The sequence below is a fragment of the Zonotrichia albicollis genome, chromosome 7, assembly GCF_047830755.1.
Source record: "Zonotrichia albicollis isolate bZonAlb1 chromosome 7, bZonAlb1.hap1, whole genome shotgun sequence".
In the NCBI taxonomy this organism is placed as follows: domain Eukaryota; kingdom Metazoa; phylum Chordata; class Aves; order Passeriformes; family Passerellidae; genus Zonotrichia; species Zonotrichia albicollis.
Genome location: NC_133825.1, coordinates 27,977,837 through 28,005,085, shown reverse-complemented (window position 1 = coordinate 28,005,085; position 27,249 = coordinate 27,977,837). Strand labels below are relative to the sequence as shown.

General features: G+C 37.2%; 1 protein-coding gene across 6 annotated transcripts in view; it reads right to left on the bottom strand.

Moving 5' to 3' along the window:
• Positions 1-1,606: 1,606 nt before the first annotated feature.
• DLG5 (discs large MAGUK scaffold protein 5) overlaps positions 1,607-27,249 on the bottom strand; it is a 96,336-nt gene continuing 70,693 nt past the window's right edge. The window contains exons 16-34 of one of the 6 annotated variants that reach the window (XM_074544752.1): positions 26,144-27,163; positions 23,012-23,150; positions 21,085-21,232; positions 20,464-20,585; positions 19,266-19,355; positions 17,887-18,055; positions 14,838-14,915; positions 14,017-14,179; positions 12,991-13,124; positions 12,248-12,412; positions 11,687-11,870; positions 10,625-10,773; positions 10,192-10,362; positions 9,665-9,861; positions 8,829-8,972; positions 8,514-8,641; positions 7,644-7,753; positions 5,787-5,896; positions 1,607-3,450 (exon numbers count right to left, since the gene is read on the bottom strand). In XM_074544752.1, the coding sequence (XP_074400853.1) occupies positions 3,347-3,450; positions 5,787-5,896; positions 7,644-7,753; positions 8,514-8,641; positions 8,829-8,972; positions 9,665-9,861; positions 10,192-10,362; positions 10,625-10,773; positions 11,687-11,870; positions 12,248-12,412; positions 12,991-13,124; positions 14,017-14,179; positions 14,838-14,915; positions 17,887-18,055; positions 19,266-19,355; positions 20,464-20,585; positions 21,085-21,232; positions 23,012-23,150; positions 26,144-27,163 (3,525 nt within the window). In that variant the 3' untranslated portion in view covers positions 1,607-3,346. The remainder of the gene's footprint in view (positions 3,451-5,786; positions 5,897-7,643; positions 7,754-8,513; positions 8,642-8,828; positions 8,973-9,664; positions 9,862-10,191; positions 10,363-10,624; positions 10,774-11,686; positions 11,871-12,247; positions 12,413-12,990; positions 13,125-14,016; positions 14,180-14,837; positions 14,916-17,886; positions 18,056-19,265; positions 19,356-20,463; positions 20,586-21,084; positions 21,233-23,011; positions 23,151-26,143; positions 27,164-27,249) is intronic. The other 5 variants (XM_074544753.1, XM_074544757.1, XM_074544754.1 and 2 more) reach the window with 5 other exon arrangements.

Sequence of the window (27,249 nt, the reverse complement as noted above, 5' to 3'; positions counted from 1 at the left end):
GCACCCTTTTTCTGCTGTTCAGCTTCTGCGGCAGTTCTGGAGCCTTCACTAGCTATTGCACAAGACCAAAGTCTGCTCTAGTGGGTATCTGTATTTCTCATGGTATTCTCTTTAGTTTCCAAGCCAGTGCATATTTCTCTAGTGTTAGTCTACTTTAACAGAAGCTGTCCATGTGAAGTGCAGGCACAGAATTGTAGAAATTACATGGAGTCTTGAACATAAGTCTAGAAAAGATTACAAGATGGTATTTTAACCACGAATACATCCACCAGAGACAGACCTAGGAGAGCTGTTCAAGACTGCTTAAGGCAATGTTTGCATTCACAACAAAGGGTTAGGATGTGGCCTCCAACTTCATCAGGCACTGAAAAAGAACCCTTGTCTGAGGCAGAGAGGTTGGCAGCTGTCACAGGGTAATTTTGGATCAGGCAAACACTTGCCCTGCAATTCAGGCCAATGTGAATAGAATGTAGAGATTTGAAAGGAAGTAGATGTTTGTCAACAACAAATCATATATATGGGCTGCAGTATCTTCAGACATTTTTATGTCAGTTTAGCTGTGGAAAAATAAAGTTCAAAGATTTTTATTTCTAGTTAATTCTACCTGCAGCCACAAATGGCCAACTGTGGCTTGTAAGAATAAGGGTGAAATTTTCAGACTTTTTGTTTCTAATGCTATTATTTTGCAACTCCTTTAAAAATATCCACATAACTACATTCTTTATTTAAACACCTGGGCAGAATTACTCTTTCCAGAACAAGGGCTAAATCTATGTCTGGCATGTAATATTATAAAAAAACACGGTATATCAGGAAACTCCTGATCTGAGCTAAGGGCATCTCCTCCTAGTGTTCACTCATGACTTCAGTTCTATTTGGTTGTGCTCAGAAGATATGCAATGTATGGCTGTCACCTACCTGCCAGAACCTGCCTGTTCTCATTTTCTTCATCCCCTATTAGATGCTGTTACCATGGTGTGGCTTTTTCAAGAGCAGGTAAGGTGCAAGTCCTTATGACTAAAGGCTATTACTAGTTGTGCAGATTACAAGACTTGTCCATCCACAACCTGGGTTCATGCTGAAGATGACTATCTGGCATCTGAGAATAAAGAAACTGATAAAGCAGAAAAGTTAGTACATAATTATCTTCCCTAGGCTTTTGCATAACTCAATGAACAAAAGAGACTGGACTGTCACAAGTGTAAAAACTGAGAGGATTCTACAATGTGCCTTTGAGCAAATATTCTCACTTTTCCCCAGTGACACTCCCCTGAAAATATCAGTGATAGACTCATTCTTCACTTAAAGCCTCCATCCAAATCAGCTGCATTTCCTTTTGAAATCCTTAACACCAATGGGCCAGAACATAAATGTTGGTTTGTGTTAACATTTTTTAACTTCTCGGGTCGTACAGTCTGTGAACGTCTCTGGTATTTATACATCCAAGGATAGGCAACAGCAGAAAACACACTTGTTCTTCTCAAAGCGGGTATTTGAAACTATCAGGTGGGTATACCAATTTTAGTCAGAAATTCAAACCTCACATGAGGACTCAACTAAACACAGTTAAGAAGAGCATGAGCTCTATGCACCCGTTACACACAAGTCAAGTTACAGAAATTGAACTTTATTTAGCAATCAGTTTCTTCAACTTTTTTTTTGATACAAAGTGACATTTTCATTTAGTACAGAAAAATCCATGTCAGAACAGTACCTGTCTGTTTCAGTTGTACCACTGGAGTCTACTATGATCTCGAACTTTAAAAAACAAACAAAACAAACAAAAATTTGAGATAAACAAAAAACAGCTTCTGTCCCTCACCATGAGAAGTACTTCAACTACTAATTAACCCATTCAATTTAACATTTTTTAATTTATATATACAGTATTATAATAGTATGGTATAATACTACATATATTTTAGATGTTTTTATAGTTCAGAACACTGTCTATAGTGTATAACTACATAAATACTATAAAAAGTATTTTGAACTATAAAATACCAACTGTAAAACAGAATTTAAATTTAGGACCAGATCTTTCTTGAAGAACTGTGAAGAATCCCTTTTTTTAATTATAAAAGCTGCAAACAGAAGCAAAATTACAGCTTGTAGTGTAAAATTAGAAACCCTACATAATGAAATGTTAGAAACAGTGACTGAGAAGCGAGTCTACTCAAATAATATTTTAAAAACAATTAAAATACAGTACCCAGGAAACATGGCACAAGAGACAGAAGAAACAGGTACAAAACCTGTGTTAGGAACACAGAGTCAGAAGTGCAAAAAAACAAAAAGGGAACCGATATAATAGAGTTTGGTACAACAGGTAAATAAGTATTGCAACCAAAACTAAACCATCACTTATTTTTTGACAGTGAAAACACTAACAATTTAGTACCTTTCTAAAGGCTTTTAACCAAAGCCCTAAAACTGTGTCTGCTCTTAAATAAAAACAGTCTATGTGAATGCTACACACTGAAGTACAAAGCTTAAGAATTACCCTGCAAAATTGCACCAACATAAGCTTTCCATATTTACAGTATCTAAAAGTGACAGAACACAGCATGCTAGGCCTAGTTTATAACTCTACCCCACCTGTACTTAATCCAGGCCCAACAACCAAAAATTATTACTTGTCAACACATGTTAAACTTGGATTGCTTAGATACATTATGATGTTTAAATATTAGCTTCATGCATAAAACAAGAAACGACATCTTTGACAGACAAGCATTGACAGGATACAAACAGTGGTCTGCCCTGTGTAGGAGTGTACTTCCTTTTGAGCTTACTCCCAAGACGTACCGATTCAATCCCACATTATTACCTGGTTGTCAAGTCAACAATGTGCTTAGAAATGGTCAAAATTGTAACTAAGAGTCACATTGCGCATAAACTGTCCGCTCATTCCAAGAAATTTCACTATATTTTGGAGAGTTACCTCATTAAGTGAAAGGACACAGAGTTAAAAAAAGAACAAAACAAAACGACATTCAAGTAAACAGCAAGAACCAAATACTCTGAAAAGGTTTTTGTAAACGTGTCATTCTACAGGGTTTTGCAGCATTGGTAAATTCATTACTCATGGACAAGTACACACAGGTCACCACCCTCGTGACAACCTGTCGTGTACACGTACAATGTGAGAGACAAGCTCGGTGAAGTGATGATCTACCCTTCCCACATGCCTCGTCAGGTCCTCGTGTGTTCAGTGTTATCATTCCCCTTCACAAAACAGAAATCACTTATGGATATCTTTATAAAGACAGAAATGAACTGAGTCCATTGGGTAGAAAGTTAGTTGGTTATTTACATCTGAAAGTAGTTTCACAGCAAAATAAATCTACAGTGGGCCAGCTGGGATCCACAGGACCTTGTTTTGTTCTTGGTCGACAGTTGTCATAATCTGAGTGCAAATGCTTGAAAGGGCTCCTCCCTGGACAATGCCTGCAGAAAAGGAAACCCCACATACAAATGAGATGAGAGCAAACAGTTATGAGTAATTACCAAGAACAGTCTTCTGCATTTATCTCCGAAGTGTTTATCAACAGATCAGAATTAAGCAAGTCAACTCAGCATCTGACAGATGCATGTCTCTATTTAAAAAAAATAAACAGAGCAAAGAGGTCAAGCATTCAATACACAGTTTCTTCTGCTAGCTCCTAAAACAATCCAGGGAAGTCAAGGAACTGATGGCTATAATCAGCTAAGACAACTGTTTTGTAAGTAGCCTCCATGTACTATTTTCAGAGGCATCAGGTGGCAAAGTTTAAGTCTAAAGATGGTCAGAACCTGCTATAATAAACCTCTGTTCAACATGTGGTGTTTAGAGTTTTTTATTTACGGGGTAATATACATAGAGACTATAGCTGTAGCAACTAGACACTATTTACAAATATTAGAAGTAAATTATGAGCAGCTCACAGATTGCTGAGCTAAATAAAACAGCAGTGGTTGCTACTCCAATTCTTATCGTCAACCAGATTCAAGGAACAAAACGCCAACAGCAAGCAACTCCCTGAAAATCAATTCACAAGATAAATGAAAACCTTTTATTCTACCCTTGCTAAACATAAAAAGTAAAATGCCACCACTGACATATGAGAGGACAACATACTGTCCTCAATACTTAAAAACGGAGGAACTTTTTGACTTAAGAAATATGTCAGCCAGCAAAGCCTCTGGCTGCAGCTAACACTAATGCTGAAAAATTATGGAAAGTCTTACACAGCTTAAGGCATAATTTTTCTTTTTGAGAAGAGAAAATATGATGTCACACAAATATATAGTATCTGGCTCTGCAATATATACTACAGTTAATCATGTCAGGTGACTTCAGATACAGAACACAGTAACTGAAAAGGTCTATGAAAAATGACAAACAGCAGGCAAGAAGTGATTCAGATTACACACTGTATCCACAACTTGGTAGAGGAAACAAAGCCAACTTGAAAGTCATTAGTCAAAAACTGAACTCCATGAAGCAGTTAAAGAGTATGACCTATAGCCCCATGACTAACCTAATAGATAAACCATGCCTATATCTATCTAGATACTATCTACAGGCTTATTTCATGTACAGTATTATAACTTCAACAAACTTCAATGGCAGTGCAATTTGAACACCAACCCTCTCTGACTACCAGCATCTGGAAGTGCTGATGACAGCTGGAGCCCACAGCACAGAGGCACCAACAGAAGGAGGCCCTTCCCACAGGGCATGTGAGAAGACACACATAAGACTCTCAGACTAAAATGCCACAAATGCCTAAACAAGAAGCAAAAGATAACATGTGGTGATGTAATTTGGCCATGTGCATGTCAAGTTCTCTGTAGGTTTAGTATGCACCATGTAAAAAAACATTTATATGGCTATTATATAACATTTTGTTGAGAACACATGGCTTCTCTCAGGATCCACTGAGAGAGCTCTAAACTAAACACACCCTTTTGTCTCTCCGCATTGGCAGTTATGCCTCAAAATATTTTTGTAAGAATCCCATTGTTCAGGAGATGAAAGGTTAGGTTTTGGCTAATAGGGTGTTAGTTCTTTTTAAATTTTGTTGCCACGAACATCAAGATACATTCAAAAGAGTGGGGATAAAATTCTAGCTATGTGGAACCACAGGGAAATATACTCTGAAATGAACAGAGAATCTCCAAACACTGTTCGGTTTTTTTTCTCCAGTAAAAATACTACAATCCAAGACTGATTTCATAATTTTATGAAGTTAAAAAGGCTTCTAAAGTTGAATTTAATTATTCCAAATTCCAATGCATGCTCAAGAAGCCTTGGACATTTTTTTTTCCATTGTTGAAACATTTAAAGTATGTCTCACAAATCAAAATCACACAATAACAGAAGGGAGGTTGAGTTTAGAAAGGACCTTTAGAAATTATAATTTGTTAGTTTAAACTACCAGGAGTTCCTGTTGTTTTGATTGATTTTCACAATTTAGAAAACTCTTCTACTCCTTACATGGTATAACACTGACAACACTATGTGAAATCATCAAATCCTGACCATACTTTCTATACTACTGGCTAGTAATAAAACCTTTTCAGAATCTCTTTAGATCATAACATTCTAATATTCAGAAGAAAGGAGATTTCTATCTTGACATTTCCTCTTCTGGTAAAATAAGAGAATAAGAGTTAGTCAAAAGGGAAGGCAGAATGAAAAAACCAAGCTGCTCATTGAAAGGACATTGATCTCTTGAATTAAAATGCAAATGGATTAAATTACCACTGTGTTCCTACTGAAAGTTTTATTAAATACTAACCTGTAAAGTACTTGCTATACTCCTGTTCTATTTTTTGAGCTGTCTCAAATTGTTCTTTGGAATGCTTTTGTGTAACTTTGTCCCTCAGGAAGATTGGGTCTTTTTGCTCTCTGAAAAAATAAACAAACAAAAGAGAAAAAAAAAAGAAACACCTTGTATAAGAGTAATTTTTTTATGGACTTGAAAAGAGTGCCTCTAGTTGGGCAAACAGGAAAGGCTAATTCACACGCAAGCAGACTCCTAGGCCCAGAGTGCCATCTACTGTGTCTCAGCAGCATCAACAGTCATCGGGATCATTTCAGTGCTAATAAATTTATGTGCTCTCAGACTGAGGTGGTATTTCTTTAAAGTTTCAGAGACTGGGAGGCAGTGGATGAAGAAAGAATATAAGTTTATCCAGTTCATATAAATTGGATCATCATGTCATATACATGCCAGTACTCCTTACACAAAGCTGGGCACAAGTATCACTCTTGTAAGGGCTTGTGAAGTATCAAGCACCAAGTAAAGTTAGTATTTTCATGTTATCCTATCTATGACACATTTTTGAGATGCCTCTTTTCTATTACACAAGCTCTTGAAAATAAAAGATGAAAAAACAGAGAAATACAAATGCCAAAATAATTACTTAAAAATATAATTACTAAACTAACCTATCATTGCTGTGGTGCATTTCTGAGAATGCCAACAGAGCTTGTGCTATATCAAAAAGGGTGTTTGGACAAACTTTTGGTGCACACAACAGGCAGACAAAATGTGCGACTTATACTGATGACTGTCAGAAATCCTTGCTTGACTAGTTTGACCATTGTCCCTTTCAAAAAAAAAGGAAACAGCTGTACTGGTCACAATTTCACTTCCAAAGGTGGTCAAGACATGACAGTTCCATTTATCACAATCCTATAGTGGTAATGAAATACACCTCATTGCTCTATGTCCTGTTTGTACTTTAAAGTAGTGATACTTATCTTCTTTATGAAATAGATAGTAGTCAAATTTGCCTACAGATTAAGAATATAAGAAGTCTTCAACTTTAGATACAAAGACAGCACAAGTATAAGATTTTTTAGCAAAATGTTCCTCAATATTCACGTTGGGAGATGATTTCCCTTCTTGCCAAATCAATCTATCAAAATGTGTGAAGGCTTTTTCAAACATCGGGGGGGGGGGGACTGGCATTTGCTCGTCCTGTGCTCTGTTCCTGGCTATATTCAAACAGGAATTTCACAATTACTGAAAGAACACAGCCTGAGAAGACCACAGTATATGCACAATGTGGCAAAAGGGGACTTCCCTTGCTTTGTTTACTGGAGAATGAAGGTGGGAAAGCTGAGGCTATGAATCAATTGGCACTGCACCCATACTCTTGGCCCTTCTAAGAAGGAGAAGAACAGCTCTTTCTCATGGTCAACATGTCAATGGATCTCGCCCATATCAGTCCTACAATGTACCACAAAGGTTAGCAGGAAAGATCCCCCTAGAGGAAATTCAGTTTGGTCTCTATGGATTTCTTTGATAGATTCACTTAATTGTCATGCAACCCAAATGAAGTTAAGACCCTATACCTCATAGTGGGTTTTATAAGGACTATTTTCCCCATTTTACAGAATCTCAGAATGTTCTGAGTTGGGAGGGACCCAGAAGGATCACAGAGCCCAGCTCTTCAGTGAGTGGCCCACACAGGGATAGAACCCACATCCTTGGTGTTATTAGCACCAGGCTCTGACCAACTAAGCCGATCTCCCTGGCTGTCCTAAGAGATTTAAAATGGCTAGGATGAAATAAACAATAAAGGTAAACTTAGACTTATTTTAAGGTAGAATAAACATCCCTGAACTATACCCCTCACAGACTTACTTGATTTGTTTAGCATTTTTGTAGCGAATAAAAATTACAATAGGGTAGATATGAACACTGTGGAGCCGTTCGATGGCATGAGGAGCGATGTCAAGCAGACAATGACAATCCTAAGATCAAATGTAAATGCAAAACACTCATTCAGTTAAAAAGCACAAGCACACATGCAAATCCCCCATTTCTTCCCCTACTTAAATCATAACCCAACAATTTTGCCATACATATAGCATTTTGGGACTACTGAGCAAATTGTACCCAAAGGATTTATAACAAAAGATAATAGATGAAAAGTTGCAAGAAATAGCATTCACAGTACCAAAAGCATGCATTGATAGAAAAAAAACATACTTGAAGAACTTATAGCAGGAAAACTTAGATTGAAATATATGCATTACACTTTTTCAAAGTTTAAATATTCCTATTAATTTTCTCTTTCAGAAATCATGAGCAAACACAAGTGTTAGTAGGACTTTCCATGTGGTTTGATTGAAAACTGTAAGCAGCGAACAGACATCAGGTAAACATCCGTCTCCAGGATTATGATGATGTTTATATTCTATATGATTGCATTAAATGGAATAGTTTAAAAAATTAAATCCTTTTTTTGGAGGTGATAGAGCATGGAATTTAAGAACATTATTTCTAACTTTATTTAGTAATACTGTAAAAGAATAAGAACATTTCTAGTTTCTATAAAGGTGAGCTCATTTTAAATAGTCACATGCAAAAGTAAGCTAAGTTTTACTTTATTTAGCAACGTGCGGAACAGTTCCCTGAATATCTTAAAGGATGACACTGCTAACATAATTTCCACCCCCCAACATAAGTATGTAAATTGTACAAAGAACTACAGCATTAAAATTGACTCACCTTTTCTGTTATCTCTTTTATTGAAGCTACAGTTGTCACATCGAAATGTCCACTCCTCCGTTTGTAATCGATGAACAGACAATCCTTCACACCCCGCTCTATGGCTTGCTGGGAAGCTTTCATAACCTCTGTTGCACAGAAGAGAGCCCCTTTCATTACTGTTCCTTAGGCACAGAAAAAGGCTGAGACGACAAGGTCTGCAAAGCCAGATTCTTGGGGTGTAATCCGTCTTTGTGTTGACATTTTGTTGATTTATACAGATGTTACTATTGTGTATTCTAAGCATGGCTAAAATAGTTGTATTGGCACACTTACCAAGGGGACATCTGCAAAATTTTCCAGGGGATTCTTTGACCAGCATGTCTTTCACAGCATCAAGTAAAGGTCCTAGAATCAGAACAGGCCTAGGGGAGGTACAGTCCACTTTCTGGACACGCTGATAAGCCAAACTTGCAGAATCTACACACACAGAAGATATTTATTTGTAAAAGCTTACATTTCCAGGCATTCATCAAAATAGCAGAAGCATCATTATAAGAATTATGAGAAGACCTCCTCTGCAAGGGATGGCAAAGGGATGGCAAAATACGGTCAGTCATTATTGAAGTTTTTCCACTTGACAGCTGAAACTAGAGATTTTTCTAACTGAACCTGTTGTTCAATTAAAAAAATTGAATTCCTCACCTTCCCCAATCATCCCTAAAAGTGTAAACAATACACAATATTTGGTATATCTGGCTTGATTTGTTGAGCTCTTACAAGGTAGTAAGCATTGTAACCAACATGATTTTTCTAAAGGAGTGAAGAAATAAAAGAGAAGACTTTGAGTGGTGCACCGGATTTCTGTCTAGACTAAGCAACCTGGACTGAAATTCAATAGTTGGAAGAAAGATCAAAATCATGCTTAAAAAATAATCTCCCTCTCCAAATGAAATAGTAATGCTAATAGGTTCAGGGAGAAATTAGGAAAATATTTTGAAACACACTGGCCTCTAATTTAATACAAAAAAAAATTCTTATTGGAGATAATGATCACCATTTGTATTCAGAGCTATTAGAAAGTAACATTATTTGTTGCGCTGTGCTACACCTTCTTAAAAATGAAAGAGAAGTAAAGGCAAAACCCTCCCAAGTATAACAAAGGTACTTGCCATCCAAGAAAGGAATCGAGTCTGTACTGATTGTATCTAGAGCCAATAAATCTTTTCCATCTTTGGAACCACTTCGCTTATGTTTATGCTTTCTTCTGAAGAATGACCTCCTTGCTGCTGCTGACAATGTCTTAGATGAACTGTTTTCATCTTTAGCCTCAGACATGCTGTGTCTCCTGTAGAACTCCTGATCCATCCTAGAATAAAACACACAAAATGGCTGGTATTTAAAGTTATATTTTTAATACTTTTGACAGTATCACAGCTGGTGATGCTGTGCCTGATGTGCCCCAGGACACTGTCATTTCTAGTTTACTATTTAGCAGCATTAAAACCAACTTGATACAGCAATATATATAATATATATAATAATGTATATTAAAGAATGCCATCCTTAAAATGACATATCTAAGTATTACAATCTTCCAGAAAGAACAGAAGCAAGCAAGTCTTTTATGCATCTCACTAGTCAGACTTGTAAAAACAAATACTTTTTAAAGATGAATCCTGTAACTGAGGTCACTTACATATATTTACTGGGAATCTGTCCTCTTTCCAGCTTCTGAGCATTCTCATCTAGCTGCCAAGCCATCCAACAACCAAAATTTCCCTGTGGTAGAGTGTCATCCACATACAAAATGTCATCTTTCTTAAAGCTTAAATCCTGCTCCATCTCTGCCACACGGTCATAAAGTGCTCTGGAAAGGAAGACAAACAGGCTCTGCAACTGGCCTCTATCAACTCAAGGGAAGAACACCTCTTTTCAGAAAAAAGTTAACAGATTAGTGGCATTCTCTACATCTCAGGATGTGAGTGAAATGTGAGAGAGAGACTTGCTATACTAGACTGTGTACTTGCTGTGAGGGAATAGCTGGATAAATCAGTAAATTTCAAATTTAAAAAAACATGGCAGTATTTCCTAACAGCCTTATGCTGTCATTACCAGTCATGCTCAAATACCTGATGTAGAATCCATCTCCAGGAAGGTCTTTTATCTTATTAAACTCTTCTATCCTATATTGAGTCTTTATTTTGATATTTTCTCCAGGCTTCAACATTTCAAGATAAGCTTCTTCAGCTGTTTTATTTCTCATGTCAATGGACCCGTACTGCAAAACACAAAAATAAACCTTTAGATGTGAAATTGTACTCAACAAGCCATAGAAGTAGGTGAGCTTGTAAAACATGCACAATTAGTTGGTTTTTCTCACTTGCAGTTTCTATATTTGTCTTGTCACTTAAAACTCAACTACAGTTTGCACCTTCAGATGTCTAGCAAGAGACTGAGACATTGTAGTGGAAAACAAAACTCAAGTGCAAACAGCAGACAGGTACTGTGAGAGAGCACTTCTTGAGAAAGTTTTCCCAAGTGTAAGCTGAGAATCATAAAATTCACACTGAAAAAATTATTATTTTTAGGGATAGCAAGTGGTCTGAAGGAAGTCAAACATGATTACAAAGCAAAATCTGGACACTAGAAGTTCAAAGGGAGAGTCTCGGTGCTCACTTGTATCTGAAAAGCTCATAAAGATTTAACAGTCTTGACAAGTAGATAAATATTCTCATTTCAGATACAGAAAGCAGAGTCAAAGACACAATACATGGTTTTCCCCAAAATCTCTTTGGAATTTCATAGTGATAAGACCAATATTGTTCTCTGTTTCACAGCCCCTTTCACATCCTTGCCTCTCTCCTACATACAGCCATGGGATTCAAAGCTTCCCATTTGGATTAAGGGAGCAGTTGTTAGTAATTACAGGCAGACATATGGGAGTCCTTTCAACTTTGAGGCATCCTGTGCCATCAACAGTGACAGTACTCCAGGCTCACATCATCGAGCTCCTCATGTGCTGCAAGAGCCAAAATTCAAGTTTGTTTTCTGACCATTCTTACCTAGGTTTTGGGGCAGGAACTCCACACTCACAGACCTTTCCACACTGTGGGACAGCACAGCACTTGGCACCTCCCTCTTTATGCCATCTCAGCCATTAGCCAGTGCACTGCAGACAGTGCACTGCTTACCTCAAGTATCATGTCACCCAAGACCAGTCCATCAGGTCCTTTTGCTGGGCTGTCATCATCTACATCTGAGACAAAGATTCCATACAGGTTTCCACCACATATCTGGATTCCAAGATCAACTTGGGATTTTTTAACAACAACAATTCTAGGTTCAGGGGTCCTTTTGTTTGTGTCCACGGGGCCCCTTTCAACAGAAAGAAATAACACATGTACTAGAATTGGAAAAGTTGCCATGCATAAAATCAACTTGCCATCTGAAGAATATATATTTTTATAAATATTACTCAGAATAGGTCACCTACAGACAGAGTCTTCAACAACAAACAGCACCTTTCCAACTAAACCAATCTTGCAGAAAGCTTTCTTTATTCCTTGCAGATCTCATGTGTCAGAAACAGTGTGAAAACATGTACAATTCTATCCTGGGGTCCACTTAACTTTTCTGCTGACTTATTTCAACCAGACACAGCATTCACAGGAGTACACTTCCGGATTTAAATACCCTTCATATCCGAATCATGACCATTTATTTTCCTTTAAGACAGAAGTCTCCCTCTCTACCTTAAGGAATTCCGGGGACTTGTAGTTGGAGTGGTTTGTTTGGATGGGGGTGTCATTGTCCCTTCGTCCTGCTCACTCACAGTGTCGATTACGGAATGATTGTCAGGCGTTGCAGCTCCGCTGCCTTGGGGGGTGGAATGATTACTCACAGGTTCCAAGCGAGAACTAAGACAGGGGAAAAAAACAGAAGAAAAGACTGGTGGGTTAATGCCAAATATTTTCCACTCAAAATTTTTAATTTGGCTGTAAGTCAATTTTAGAGTAACAGAGATAAAACCCAAGCCCTATAACTCAAATGGGCATGACAAAAAACATATGTTCACCATAAGTCTATGAGAAAGACAAAGCTCTGTTTTGAAGTGTGATCATGCATCAAAATCGGATGGCTAATTTCACCAGGTCATTTGCCTTCTCTAATTAACATTGGAAATTCTGATTTTGGGAAAAAAAAAGTAAAAAAATACTTGAAGTATTAAAATTTCATAATCCTAGGAAGAAGTCATCTTGGATTTTATGTTAGTATATTTAGGGATTATGCCCAAATAGAAGAGAAAATATATTTTGATGCATCCAGCATTCTTCTTTTGACAAACATGCATTCACCAATTATTTTTCAAAGCAATCACACTTTTCAGCACACACGTGCTCGCATTTGCAAACATATTAAGCGTACAGAAGTTAGCTATCAGCTAAATAATTGTGTGGACAGGAGAGCTGTCTTTTCCAGGTCTAGCCAGCCTTACCTTGACCGTGAGTGATTGCCAAGCTGATACATGTGTGGGTTATACTGAGCCAGAATAGTGATGGTGTCGCACTGCTGCCCAATGATTAGTCGAGCTTGTTGCTCTGTAGCATTTCTCAAATTAATTCCATTAAACTATGGGAAAATTGCACAAACCAGAATGTCAAGTTTGCAAATGGAAACCAGCAAGCTCATTCTTTCAGTGTCCTAACTAGAGTAATGTCTAAATGCTCACTTATTCCCACTGGAGAAAACAGGAGAATGAAAATGTTGCTATACAGTGAGTTCTAGGGTTTACTCCTTGGAAGGAATAATCATAATTTTCAAATACTTTGTAACTTGACAAGGAGCTTAACAATACTTTCACTCTTAAAAGACATATATATTCTGAGCTACGCTATGATTTGATACAAATTGATTCAGATCACTAGTATGAGTAAATTCAGAATCTAAAGATAAAATCAGATCTATTCAGGTCTATTTTAGTATCAGAAACACACTGTGCAACAGAAGGTGCTTTAACACGATGTTACACTTACAAAGCAGTTCTGTACTTTACAAAAGGCTCCTCCCTGTGTTTATCTAACACAGTATGCAGAAACATCATTGAGCCTACATAAATAATTGTTAACCAGGTATCTTAGCTAAGAATATGGCACAGCAACAACAGCATGAAACTTGGTAAAAGCCAGCTGCTTGAAGATGCTCTTACTAGGCAGAGCATGGGATTGGGACTGAAGTTTAAGATTAAGGATGGAACCTAACTAGCTTAAAATTTAATTACATCTGCATAAGACAAGATGAAGATATCAACCAGATGAAGATATCATCAAAAGACATGATTTTTATCATAAACCCTGAAAATGTCACAACAATCACAATTATGGACTATTACAATAGAGTGTACCCTTTGCTACATCTCACAGTGCACAGGGTTTCACAACGTAGTTGCTTTGCGCAAGGCAGATATGGCTGCAGTCATACAAGCAGATTTATCAAACCTTAGCAATAGGAAGCAAACAATTACCTCCAGTAACTGATCACCATATTCAAGGCCAGCTTGATGGGCAATGCTCCCACCTGTTACTTTAGAAACAAATATTCCACCATTTTCTCCGCTCACAATGGAAATCCCGAGTGGCTCAGAACCCTTCTGCACTTTAACATGGCGTGGCTCTTCCATGTAGGGCCTTTTAAAAGGAAATTTAAAATTGAGTTGGAAAAAATTGCACTTGAAACACCACAGTACCAAAGTTACATGCAATATTTATGCCTGTCTGAACTGTAATAATAAAACAGCTTTGAACAGTTACTTAAAAAGCTCCACTAATTGCCAACAATCTTAAATGCATTCCTTTATCACCATGCAATGTACAGTGGCAGAAGTAAGTGTACACCAGGTACATGACTGCTCCAAAAATGATGGTAAATATGAATTCTAAATAGAATGGTCATGAAGTTGATAGGAAAGAAGCTTCCAGATGCATATTATATGAAAGTAATTGAACCACTGTATATAATATGTCATTGTAAAACCATATTCCAGAAGGATATGTTGCAAATACAAATGCTGGGAGCCTTCATTGCCAGTGAAAATAAACAAAATGAATAGTAAGGTGGTAAACCAAAGGACAACAAAGCACAAATATAATATTTCATATTTGTATGCTGGGAAACACAAATTAGTAATGAAAATTAAGCAGTTACAAACTCAAGCCATTAGGACAGCAGTTTGCATGGTAGCATTACAATTACCATGCAAATTCTCCTCAGGGCAATTATCCAAACGTAAAAAAAGCACAAAGTGCGCAATACTGCTCGAGAAGGACAACCTTAGATCAGGCCAACCTCAAACTCCTTAGTGATGAGAACCTAGGCCTAGGAGCCACAGGGATTCTCAGAAAAGACCTATTACGGAACAGATATCTGAAAGATGCAGAAGATTTGAGAAGACAAGAACACTTAGAACAAGACAAACAGAAGTAAGACACTAGTAAGTATAACAAGAAAAAGGCTTATACAAACAAATACCCTGATACCTTCCCCTTTCCTACCCCCATATTTGGGATGTATCCACCTGTACAAATGAGGCTGGTCCATCCATGATGTGCATAAACCAAGAGTAGCCTTCTAAAAAGTCCTGGTTTTCACTATTATAAACTTTAAAATGTCTACACAGCAAGAAGCACCACCAGGCATTAACAGTTTAGCTCAGTGCAAATGAAATAGCTTGGGTACCAGGTGTGGTGTATTTTTTATTTTAATAACACTATACTGCATTTGACATGCATTAATTTGAATGCTTTCTTTCCTAGCATTTCATTATGCCACATAGACGTTAGCTAAATTGTGCTAACTGCTTAAACTATTTTACTGTGCTTTTCAGAAGCAAGAAGAGTTAACTGGACTTCGCTGACTACCACCAAAGTGCACGAGGCTGAGGAAGGGTATTTTTGGGAAAAGTAGGATTTGGGGCTGGGGACAGAGGGAAGGGGACATTGCTTCATAACCATGCATATTGCCAGTCTTTGAAGAGATCTTTTTGGTAGCATTCTGCAGCAGAGGCACAATAGTTTGCCAGCATATTAATGCATATGAGATAAAAACTCATATCTGACACGAATGCAAGTCTGGAACTCAGCCATCTACATCACCATTAATGGTAATGCCCCCAGCAATTGCTTACCCATGGAGTGAACTTATTACTGATGCTCACATTTATTGCATGTAACCTAAATTAACCAAATTCTGATAGCTTGCAGAAAGCTGATTATTTTTTCATTCACTTATGAGCGTGTAAGCAATATTATATGAAGTTTCTTCTTGTCACAAAATTCACCAAGGTCTATTTCTGCACTAAAAACTAAAACTGCATCTTTTGGAGCTTTGTTTATTGTACCTTTCTGCTTTTTCATCTACCACACCCATTTTAATTTGTTTCGGATTGGAGTAAGAAGGAATCAAACCTATACAAATGTATCTGAGAATTCTAGTAAGAACAGAATGACAGATAATTATGCCTGTACAGCAAAGCACTAATAAAGTAAAAAAGGATAACATTAAAAAGGTATTTTATTTGATAAGCAGTTTTATCAAAATCAAGTGAAGCACTTCCCTATAATATTCAGACTGCCTGCCAGAATCACTAGACATGGAGTAAAAAGTCCTTATTGATGAGGTCTTGTAATTTTCGTTTAAATTAAAATAAATAAATGGAAACATGGATTTTTTTAAAAATCTATTTAATTATTCATTTTATCTGGGTAAAGGCCAAATGAATTATTTGTATTTTGTGGGAAACAGAAAGCCTATTACAACCCCCCAAAATTAAAAAATTTCTTAAGATAGTTTTAAGTAGCTACTTTGCTAAACTGAGAACTGTTTAATAGTTTGTTTTGTTTTAAAAACCCACCACCATACCTTAGAATTATACTATTTTTAGAAAATTAATTCAGACTATGGTTTATACATAAGCACAGCAAGAGCGATGGGGCTGGAACCCGGAAGTAACTCAATAATATGATCAACATTAACAAAAATTGTTATTTCCCAGACCAGAACATGTATCTTGTGCTCTAAGACACAGAGATACAGACTGCCAAAACCCCAGCTTGTTCAGCTCAACACTCACATCATTAGTCATGAGAAAGAAAAAAGACACTCAGAATTTGCAAGTGACAATCAGAGAAACATTTATACAAGAACAGAAGCTGAGTACATGTACTACAAGTGTCACACTGAAGTAAGAATGTAAATTCACAAAAACCTCTTTATATTTCCTTTCAAATGAAGCTGCTCTTTGTATACAAGACATTCTATGACTGCTACAATAACTTAGTCACAAATTCTTCAAACAAGACAAAAGTTTCATGTAATATTTTATGAACTTTTTATTACCACCAGAAAAGTTAAAATACAGAATAACCTCACAATATTATCATTCACATTTTTATGGTCAGTGTTGTTACATAAATTAGGCATACAAAAGTATCTTGAAGTTGACATAAATCTATTTCAACACATCAGAGCTGTTTTACATCGCCAGAATGGCACTCAGCTGTCTTACTGGAAATAAAAGTCTGATTCAAATTTGTGTCTTACTGTTCTATGCTTTGAATTTGTGTAAACCTTTTCATATATTCAGTCTAGCCAGATCAAGATAAAATGAAAACAGATGTCCAAGACTGATACTATAAGCAATGTAACTTTGAAATATTCATTGTGAGATATAAGGTCATTAAACACAAAGCACATGTTTTTAAGAAAGCTATCATGTTAGATTTCAATTCCACAAGCACATACACATATACTAAATGCTGCTACTAGCAGTGGTCCAGGTACAGCCAAAGGGATCAGTCAGAGCAGTGAAACTGCATCTGTATATGTTCTGTACTGTTTGCAGTAAAACTGCATCTGTACTGTTCTTCCTCAGTTATGTGCTCAATTTTTTATGTTATCTGGTTACATGGAAACAGGGCACAGTGGTTGGAGCATGTATTCTGCCATGCTAAGGCACTTGATATTTAGCTATCAGATGTTACTAGGTCTTAATTTTGTTTAGATTTCTAGAATATAGAACAAAGCTATCATAAATAAGCATGTGAGGTAGCTGAACTGAAAGGGTATATTCCAATTTAAACTGCTCTTACTTGGTGTTACCATTGGTCTAACATGGAAGAAACAAAACCTTTATGAAATCACCTATTCTTAAAATCCACAAAAAGATCTCTTACATACTTTCTAATGAAAAATCATTCAATAACAGGACCTGAGATGCACTTCTACATCTCTATGTTTTTCATTTAAATTAAATGTTCACATTCCTTCAGACTAATAAACAAACACAAAATTTCCTCAGATACATTAGTATTATAAACAAAAAATGTGGGGGCCTTACCTATCTTTTCTACGTTCTCCGACAGAAACGGGGCTAATGGAAATCCTAGGTAATGTGGAAAGGGAGTTCTGAGACTGGCTGCTGGTGAAGGAGGACGTTTCCAAGTTCAGAGGTGACTGGGGAGGAGTTATCAAGCTGGGACTGCTGCATTCTGAGTGCGACAAGGAGCCTAGGAAGAGGCAACAGTTGAGTGTTAGTGTCCTGCATCTGTCCTGGTGAGCAGATCTACCCAGACACAGTGAAAGACACCACACACACACATCTGAGACGTGAAAGAGGAGAGACTGTTCACTATCTATTAGGAAGACCAGGTAACTCATTTCAGACAGTGCAAACTCTCTGTCAATGACTCAGTGTTAAACCTGTCCTCTCCAAGTGCAAACAACTACAGCCATTTTCAACAGGAGACAAGCTTACAGACAAGCTACAACATGAGTGTGTCTGAAAAGCATTTTAAAGAAAAATAAAAGACAGGAAAGAAGTAAAACAAAAATCTAATATGTAGGTTTGTTTTCAAACAAAATATTTATGTACAGCCCTTCCCTTTACATAGGAGGTACATTATGTGACACCTGAAAAAGATAACAGAAGTCAAGCATGCATCCTACACAGAGACAGGAAAGCTCTGAAATTTCAAACAAGCTTGACATGACTTAGATTGCATCTTTACCCTGGTTATAGCCTTCCTAAGTAATCTATAGAACAACTGCCCTGACATTTTGCTCCCTTTGAAAAGCTACAGAAAATAAACCTCAAATTATTAATCACAAATGAAAGTGATTTTTCACAACTCTCTTGGCTCAGTTAGGAAAAGCACGGCATACAAGACATTAAGACTGCAGAAAATTTGAGCAATGATGGCAGCAAAGAGTTGCTGATTGCTGTCAGCAAACTCCAGATTCTACAGCACTCCAACTACTGCTTGTCTTGAACCATCTTCCACTAGGCAATTTTGAGTGAAGTACTGAAATATTTTCACTGCATTTCAAAGTATAATTTACAACCAGTGATACAACAGTAAGCAAATCATATACTTAAAGAAACAAGCAAAAAAAACCCATGTCAGCTCACTGTTAAAATTTTCAAGGCATCATTCTAGAAGAACAACTACAAAAGATTCAGCAATGCTTATTCTTACTTCTGTCTGCACTTTTACTCACTGTGCCAGTACTCGAGTCAACCACCAGAAAAAACAACTTTCACTAGAGTTTCTTTTCTTTTTTAACATTTCTCTGGCAAAATGTAGATTTTAATTTAAAATAATTAACCTTAATAAAATTGTCCTACTTAGACTGTGGCACAACCTGATTTAACAACTGCAAGGGCTTTGTTTTGGTTATGCTGAAAACAGTATAACTAAAATTACTAAAATAATTCACCTCTGTCAGAGCCCATCATGGACCTTGGATATCTTGGTGTTAAAGGGATCTTAATTCGTTCGGTTCTGTACTGCAAGTTAGTTGAAGAACCTATTTTTAAAACAAGGAAAAATTAAAAAGACAAAAGTAAAAGCAACTACAATTCACAAAAAAGTACATTTAGATTGTACCTCTTCAATGAGCAATCAAGTGACCTTTAGAGGTCAAAGGCAAAACCTTGATCAAGTTTGATCAAGGCAAAAACTTTGATGATTACCCTCATAAATGTGAATACCTAAATTATAGCAAATTATCTTGATTACATTGTCAATATAAACAGAACACAATGCAGGTACACAGTATATAGGCACTGTACATTCTTGTACGAAGAAAGATTTTTAGTATTTTCCTACCAAACTAAACTTTACTCCAAGTCCAAGCAAGAATTTAACATCTCTGTTCACTGAGAAACCATGGGACTTTGCAAAGGGCATTTAAAGTATTTTGATTACATTCTGCTTGGATAAATACAGCACCACTGATACTGATTGCAAATGGTTACATCCCTTTTTGCTGTGCTGATAAAGCTACCATGCTCTACTCAACATTTGATGGAACACAGGAGCACAAACACAGATAAAACCCCCATATATTACATAATTAAAAATTTAAATAAATTGAAAATGTTAAAATGTCACTGCTATAAAGCAAGCATTTGCTTTGGTATCATTAGGCTAGGCATAACAAAACATTTACATGTCAATCAACTAAACATAAGTATACTTTATTTTCCAAGAGTACAATTTACATTTGGCCATTAGTCATCCTTGACATTTTGTTCAAGGGGCTCTCTCCTTTCCTTCTCACCAGCTCATTGAACCTCAGCCTTTGGCCCTGGGTCCCAACTCTCTAAGGATTCTTTTAAAGGGTAACAGGCATGGAAAGGAAAATCCCTTACACACAGGGACCATTTCAAAGAGACTGTAAAGAACAAATTAAACACAGCAACTTCCAGGGAACACCTTTACTCATAAACCCACATAAAAGAAATAAAGAATATTATTTTCTTCATAAAGAAATGAAGCAAAGGAACACCAGAAGCCTTCAAGCTTTGCCAGCCATGACAATCCCATAAAAAGGGTATTTAAGGCATTTTCCATTTATCATTTTTTCCAGTATACAGGAATCCCACAGAAAATAAATCCAAAAAGTTCGTTACCAAGTCTGGCACTAGACGGCAATGAATTTGAGCCATGAGATGCTCTTGTACGTGAATTTTCAGGGTAGTCATTGGAGTGTTTATGACTTAGGTCCAAACTCAGGCGACCTTGATGCTGGGAACTACATCAAAAGAAAAGTAGAATAGTGCAACAGTTAGAACTGGGCAAAGAACCTCAGCAAACAGAAAATGGCCAACAAAAAATTTCGGTTAGCCCATGTATTGAATAAAATGAATGCTTCTTTCATTTCCACTTGCACATTGTCCCACCATTTTATGAACTATTAGAAGCCAGAAGAAAAATAGCCTGAAGTACTATAAAACAGAAGAAAGCTTTGTTTGTTTTGGCAGTGACAAGAAAAAAAATTAGAAATTAGTTAATTAAAAAAATTAATTTCTTTCTAAGTATCAGTCAGTGGGACAGAGGAAAACCTAATCCATCAGTTACTGAAAGACATGAAAGCAACTGGCAGATCATTTATATGCCGTAATGGTTGTGAGACCAATGGATCAAAATAACACACAACAGCACTCTGTTTCACTCTGCACTCTACCAAACTGCTAGAAGCAATTTTACTCTAATGAAAAAAAAAATGTAGGGAGACATAAATTTTAAAACACCTGGGATGCAGATGCTGATGACATATTTGGCTGGCAACTGATGGGCAATTGCTGGTGTGAACTCTATGGCTCCAGGCAGTATAGATTGGATTTCTCATGACAGCAGTCACTGCAGGACACGGTGCTAAGCTTCTTGGTACTGTCCCTGCTTCAATGATAGAAGCATATTCTTATCAACATTATTAGCATATAAAGTCCAGATTTAAAATACACCTTAATATTTTACAATTATATATTTTAACATTTACACATATGATAAAAATATTAGTAAACAAATACATTATTATGCACCATATGACACTTTTCTGGTAATACATGCATGTTTAAAATCTTCTTTATAACTCTGCAATGAGTCAGTAATAAAGTGGATTATATTACCAAAAATGAAGGCGTTCACGGAATATGATTTTAATACATGCTAGTAAATAAAAGATTTTCTGTTTTCAAGTACAGAAATTTTTCAATGAGGAATAGAAATGCAGAATTTAGTCATCCAAGCAGCATGCAAGATTTTATTTGGCACTTAAACTGACTGCAGCTATAGTTATTCTGGTTCCTCTCTTTTGTTGCCTTGAAGAGTTCCACTTCTATCGTGACTTTAAAATCTAATATTTATTACTGGAATTTATTATTCAAGCTGCTTTAAGTATATTCATCCTTCAGTATTAAACAGAAATCTAACTTAAAATTTCCTCTTAAATGAGTTGGCAGCATAGAACACAGTAGCAAAAATTTCAAGACAGACTCATATTATCTAACATTGTCTATTGTAGGCTTGACTTGACTCAGTTATTATGCAAAAGTATCATGCTAACATAAAAGTTAACTACAAGGTTAGATATAATACTTTTAATACTATAGCTGCTGCAATTAAGAGAAAGTGAGAGAAGAGTAAAGGAAAGCACAGAAGAGCAAAAGCTTCTTGGTCTGAGCTACTCTTGAGCATGTCTTTTCAACTGATTGGGGCACCATTGCTTGAAGCTGTCCATTGTTCCAGATACACAGATTACTACCTTCATGTTCTCCAGTAAGAATAAAATCTTGCACAACTTCTAGAACTTAGAGGAGGAGTTTGGGGCTTTACAAGAAGAGAGGATAAACTCATAAACATCAGTATCACCTGACTGGAAATTTAATACACTACTGCTGAAAACTGAAACCTAAAACTAGACAATAAAGACTGAGCAACCTATCTAAAAAAACACATTTACCAAATGCTTGGCTATAATATAATAATTACCTCCTTAAGCACTCCATTTAGTCAGTGCCAATTCAAAACCTGCTAACATGAACTTCAATACTGAAAACTGTTCTATCAACTGAGACAAAATGCTGTTTTCTGTTCCACCTGATTATACTGATATATATTGAGCTTCTTGTGAGTCCCCTTTTCAGTATCTTAATATCTCAAACATACTCACATTTTAACTTTTCACTTTGATAAAGTTCAGAGCCAGTCTGGGCACTCAACATTAGATACCCCAAATGCTTCAAACAGATAGAACTTAATATGTTTCAATGCCTGAATATCAGATTTTTTCCTTGGAAGAGTTTCAGAAATAAAGCAGCTAAACCCTGGGATACCTTCATTTACTTTCAAAAATACTAAAAATCTTACTTTTCCTCCTAAAGGACAGGCTACACCTTGTTCTGCACTAATGTATTGAGAACTCCTCTGCACAGAAACTGATGAAACACAAATCCTTCAGCCAGAAGTTGCTCAGCTTCCTTAGTGATTCTTAACCAGGCTTCACTTCTTTACAGTCCAAAAGCTGAGCACACCATGTTCAGACTACAACAGACCACGGAAACAGGTTTGGTGAGTCGAGTTTCTTCTGTACTCAACAGGACTAATCCCCAAAGTTGTCCAATGTGGACAAGTGCCTTGGGGCATTCCTAGAAAGCAGTCTGGAGTTCTGCCACTCACCTGCTGACATGCTGCCAGGGTATAAGGCAGGAGGCACAAAGCCATCGCTGTGCCTAGCAGAACGTTTGGGGGAATATGGTGCCCACTCCTGTAGCTCTGGAGACAGATGCTCCTCACTAGCTGGAGCATATTTCTGCACCTACAAGAACAGAGAAATTGGATTACAGGAAGTTAGAGATTTAAAAGAGTAAAACGGCCAAACTGTGGGACTATAAGCAACATCAACTTTCAAGTAACAGTTCCAGAATGTGCCACCAGAGTGCCTCTTAGACATTTGTCTTTCAATGATGTCCTTCTATCCATTTTTCCTCCATCCTATTTTGTTACTATTTTTTATTATTTTGTAATCTTCTTAGGCCAATATTTGCAATTTAACTGATACCTTCTGCATCAATGAAACACCCAGCATACAGTTACATTTTTCTGCTTTCACAGGATCTTTCAGCTGCTATTGTCACTAGTGGTTGCTACAGAAAATCTGGCAGAAAAGCCAGAAAGCTTTTTCCTCTAAGCCTGCATTTCCAGATACATGTGGAGTAACCTCTCTTCAACAAGCAATTCAACTTGTCATTGAACAACAAGTTCTTCTTCACAAATTCTGTTCTGTATATAGCAAGTAGACACTGGTGAGTTAAGAACATATACAAGAATAGCTCAGACATTGACAGAGATGCAGGAGAGCTGCAAATGCAGGGCTCAGCATGGGGCGTTCACACATTTGACATGCATAATACAAAATATGTGACTGATGCATGAAAAAAGTGAAAAATCATTATTGAAAATTTACTTGAAGTTTTTATGATAACAGTATTTTAATTAAATGAAGAATTACTGAGAACACCAAGACTCAAAATGGCAGAGGGGCCTTCTTAGAACAGTATTTGATCATTTTCATGTCTTCACTAGTAATTGTTCCACCTACTATTCAGGAATTAAAGCACACCTAAATTCATCAACTTATGAAAGTACACGAAATTAGCTATGTATATACACATCTAAGCAAAACTACAACACCCACTATGGCTACAAATTTTGCCATTACAAATACTACTTCAGGAGTGAATGCATGCTGACTGGGCACCACTGTCACAAACAGTGCGATGTAGTTGTCACAGACAAGGGCAATTCCACTGGAAAAAAAAATTTCAGAGTGACTGATGCCCACATTTTGAGGCACAATATCACTTGTGCTCTCTGGCCAACAACTTCAGAGTTACAAAGCTCTGCCTATTTTCTGGGTGGACAGGGGAAAGAGAAGAAAAATTAAAAAGAAGCATAGAATCTAGTTATCTAGTTTTAACTTAATCCTAAAACCAAAAATTAACCAAGAAATAAAGTAACCTTAAGAAAAAAAAAAAATCATTGTAATTCTATTATATAATTTTCTTTTTTACCTCAAACCAACACCTACCTTGCCACCTGAAACACAGTTTGGGCAGCACATGGAAGCAAATTCACTATGTCCCCATGTACCCTTTGGGTCTCTTCAACCGTGCGTGCCAAAACCACCCACTCTGTTCCAGCTAACAAATCTCCTGGGCATAAGTCCCCACCTACATGTGTCCTTGTCACAACTGGCAACTCTTTACTCATTATACAAACATTACCACAATTATAACCAGGGCTGTGCATATGCCCATGACAATGCACTACAATGAAGAATGGGCCTATCAGTGCTAATGGATCGACCTGATATTCTATATAAAGCAAACACCACCTACTCAAATGTGTTCAGTATCTTGATCTTGTTTTGTTGTTACACACATGCTAGAATACGAGATCACAATACGCCCTCATTTGCTTCGTGCAGTGCAGTTCTTGTGACCCTTCTCTTAGCCATAATGCTCTTCAGACCAAATCTGCTGATTACAGCTACAAAATTAAACTCTTATGCTTTTCAGTCATTTGTTGTGCTGGTTTTGGCTGGGACAGAGTTAATGTTCTTCATAGTAGCGATTATGGACTACAGAGTTTTTGATTGCATAATAGAGGTATGTTTCATTTTTTGCTGAGCAGTGCTGACACAGGGACCTAAAACTCTCCACAACTATTTTTCCCTAAAAATGTTTGGGAATGCACAAGGAATGGAAGTAGACAAAACAAAATGGAAGCAGACAAAACAAAAAAAGGCATAAAAACCTGCCAGGTGTTCTCCTACACCAGTATTTTTGCAGGATATGGCTCTTATCCTGCACTACTTCGAATTCAGCTCTGCCATCTATATTGCTTCTAAAACTCTGAACTGGGTGGGATTACCCAGGTATAAACAAGTAAGGGAAAAGAATATGAAATTCTTAGTCATTATGATGTAGTTACACTTAAAAAAAAACACTTCTATAAACTTCTGTTTTCAGTTGGAAAATTAAAAAAAAAAAATCTCTATCTGCCAGCTGAGCAAATCTGAGGCAGTGGACCTGAAACAGCATTATTGACTATGTCCGTTTATATAATGCACTCATCTAAATAGGACCTTCCCAGAGCACAAAAATTTTTTCTTCCATCCATTCTGTCAAGACATGGCCCACCATTTTCTCAGCAGGGTTCTTTATTCTAACCAATTCTATGCTGATTTTGAACGTGCATCATAGCCTAATAAACAGTTCACCTTTATAGTGTAATGGGCCTAACATCCTTTGAATTTCAGATAAGATGTACAAAATTATTTTGACACATCAAAAGAATTAGAAAAAACCAATATCATGGGTGGCACACCTTAGTCCATTAAGTTGTACAGTGATCTGGACAACCAATATGACTTAGTAAAACCTCAGAAACCCTATTTTCAGTTTTTCTAAACCTGATGCTTTGTGGTTTTATTTATATCTTTCCATATTGTCAAAAGTATACAAGAGCCCAGATGTTGCAACAAGCAGCATTAAAACTCCAGGTATGGCAGCCAAGCAGAACACCATCTTTCTGTGTGGTGGCCACCACTGCCTGTTAAATACTGTAACTCTACATACTGCTTTTGTATTTTGTGCTACTGCCAAGGGCCAACTGAGCCTGAGTTCAAAGGACCTAAATTCTGAGGATGGGCTATGCTTCTCCTGCTACATAACTGGGCACCCAAAACCACACTGCTAGTACACTTGAAGGTTTCTAGTTGTGTGCTTCAATATACCAAGATGCTACCTGAAGTGCAGGATTAGGAATGGGCACAGGGGTCATTTTATGCCTCAGAGCAGGAGCCGATTTTGGCCGTGGTCTTTTGATCTCTGGCTCTTCAACTCTCTGAAAGCCAATGTCATCTTCACAGGATTTCCTTGAAGCCAGGTGAGTGCAGTCAATTCCCTCCTCCCGATAATAATGCCCAGCATTCCTGCTGCGCCCCTTGAGAGTAGCAGAGTCCTGTTTAAGTGCCAAGGAAACTGGAGCTTGGGCAGTGGCTGGGCTTGTGGGTGGTGATCCCGTTGTTACCGTAGACTCTGATGCAGAGCTTGCCTGCTGTTTATGTTTAAATTTGATGGAGTCACTTCTCTTAGGAGGAGTTGGAGGAGTTGAAGCCACTTCAGCTTTTGATGGCTGAGGTGAATGGCCTGTCACCTGATTAGGGGAAAGGTAGTCCAGTTTGGGAGGAGTTGGTGGCCTTTTGAAAGTATCAGGGTCAAAGATAGATTTCCTTTGTTTTGGCTTTTTATACACAGAGAACTTCTCTGTTTCTGTTGCTGAGATATTAACCATGACTTTTGGCCAGGTACCACCACTATGCTTAGTTCCATGTCCTTTGTCAAACGCTGTCTCAACCATCACACAGTCAGTTCCCGTTGGTTCGTAAGGCAGCCTCCTGTTGTCAAGGTCAACAGCTCCATAGCCTTGGTCCCCATAAGTCTCTGGGCTGAAGGAACTGAGACTGTGCTCTGAATTACTATGGCAACTGTGCACTGTGTTCCTACGAGAGTCAACTCGTAATGTGTTACTAGGGAAAGGTTTGTGATCACAAAATGAAGTGCTGCCCTGATCGCTCTGCTCCTTCTTGCCATCCATGATGTCTGGATTGAAAATGTCAGTTTGGGTTGAGCTGTTGAGTTTCAGATTTCTTTTATTTTGTGCTTGTATCTCTGATGCATGAACTCTACAGTTTGACATTTTTTCTGAATCCTTCAAATTTTCAAATATATTTTGACCACTCCAAGATGAACTCTGAGGAAAAACCTAAAGAAAAACCACATGTGATCACCTTATTATTGTGTTTCATTTCTGTTTAGTATGAGTCATAGCCTAGCCTCCTTGATCTGAAT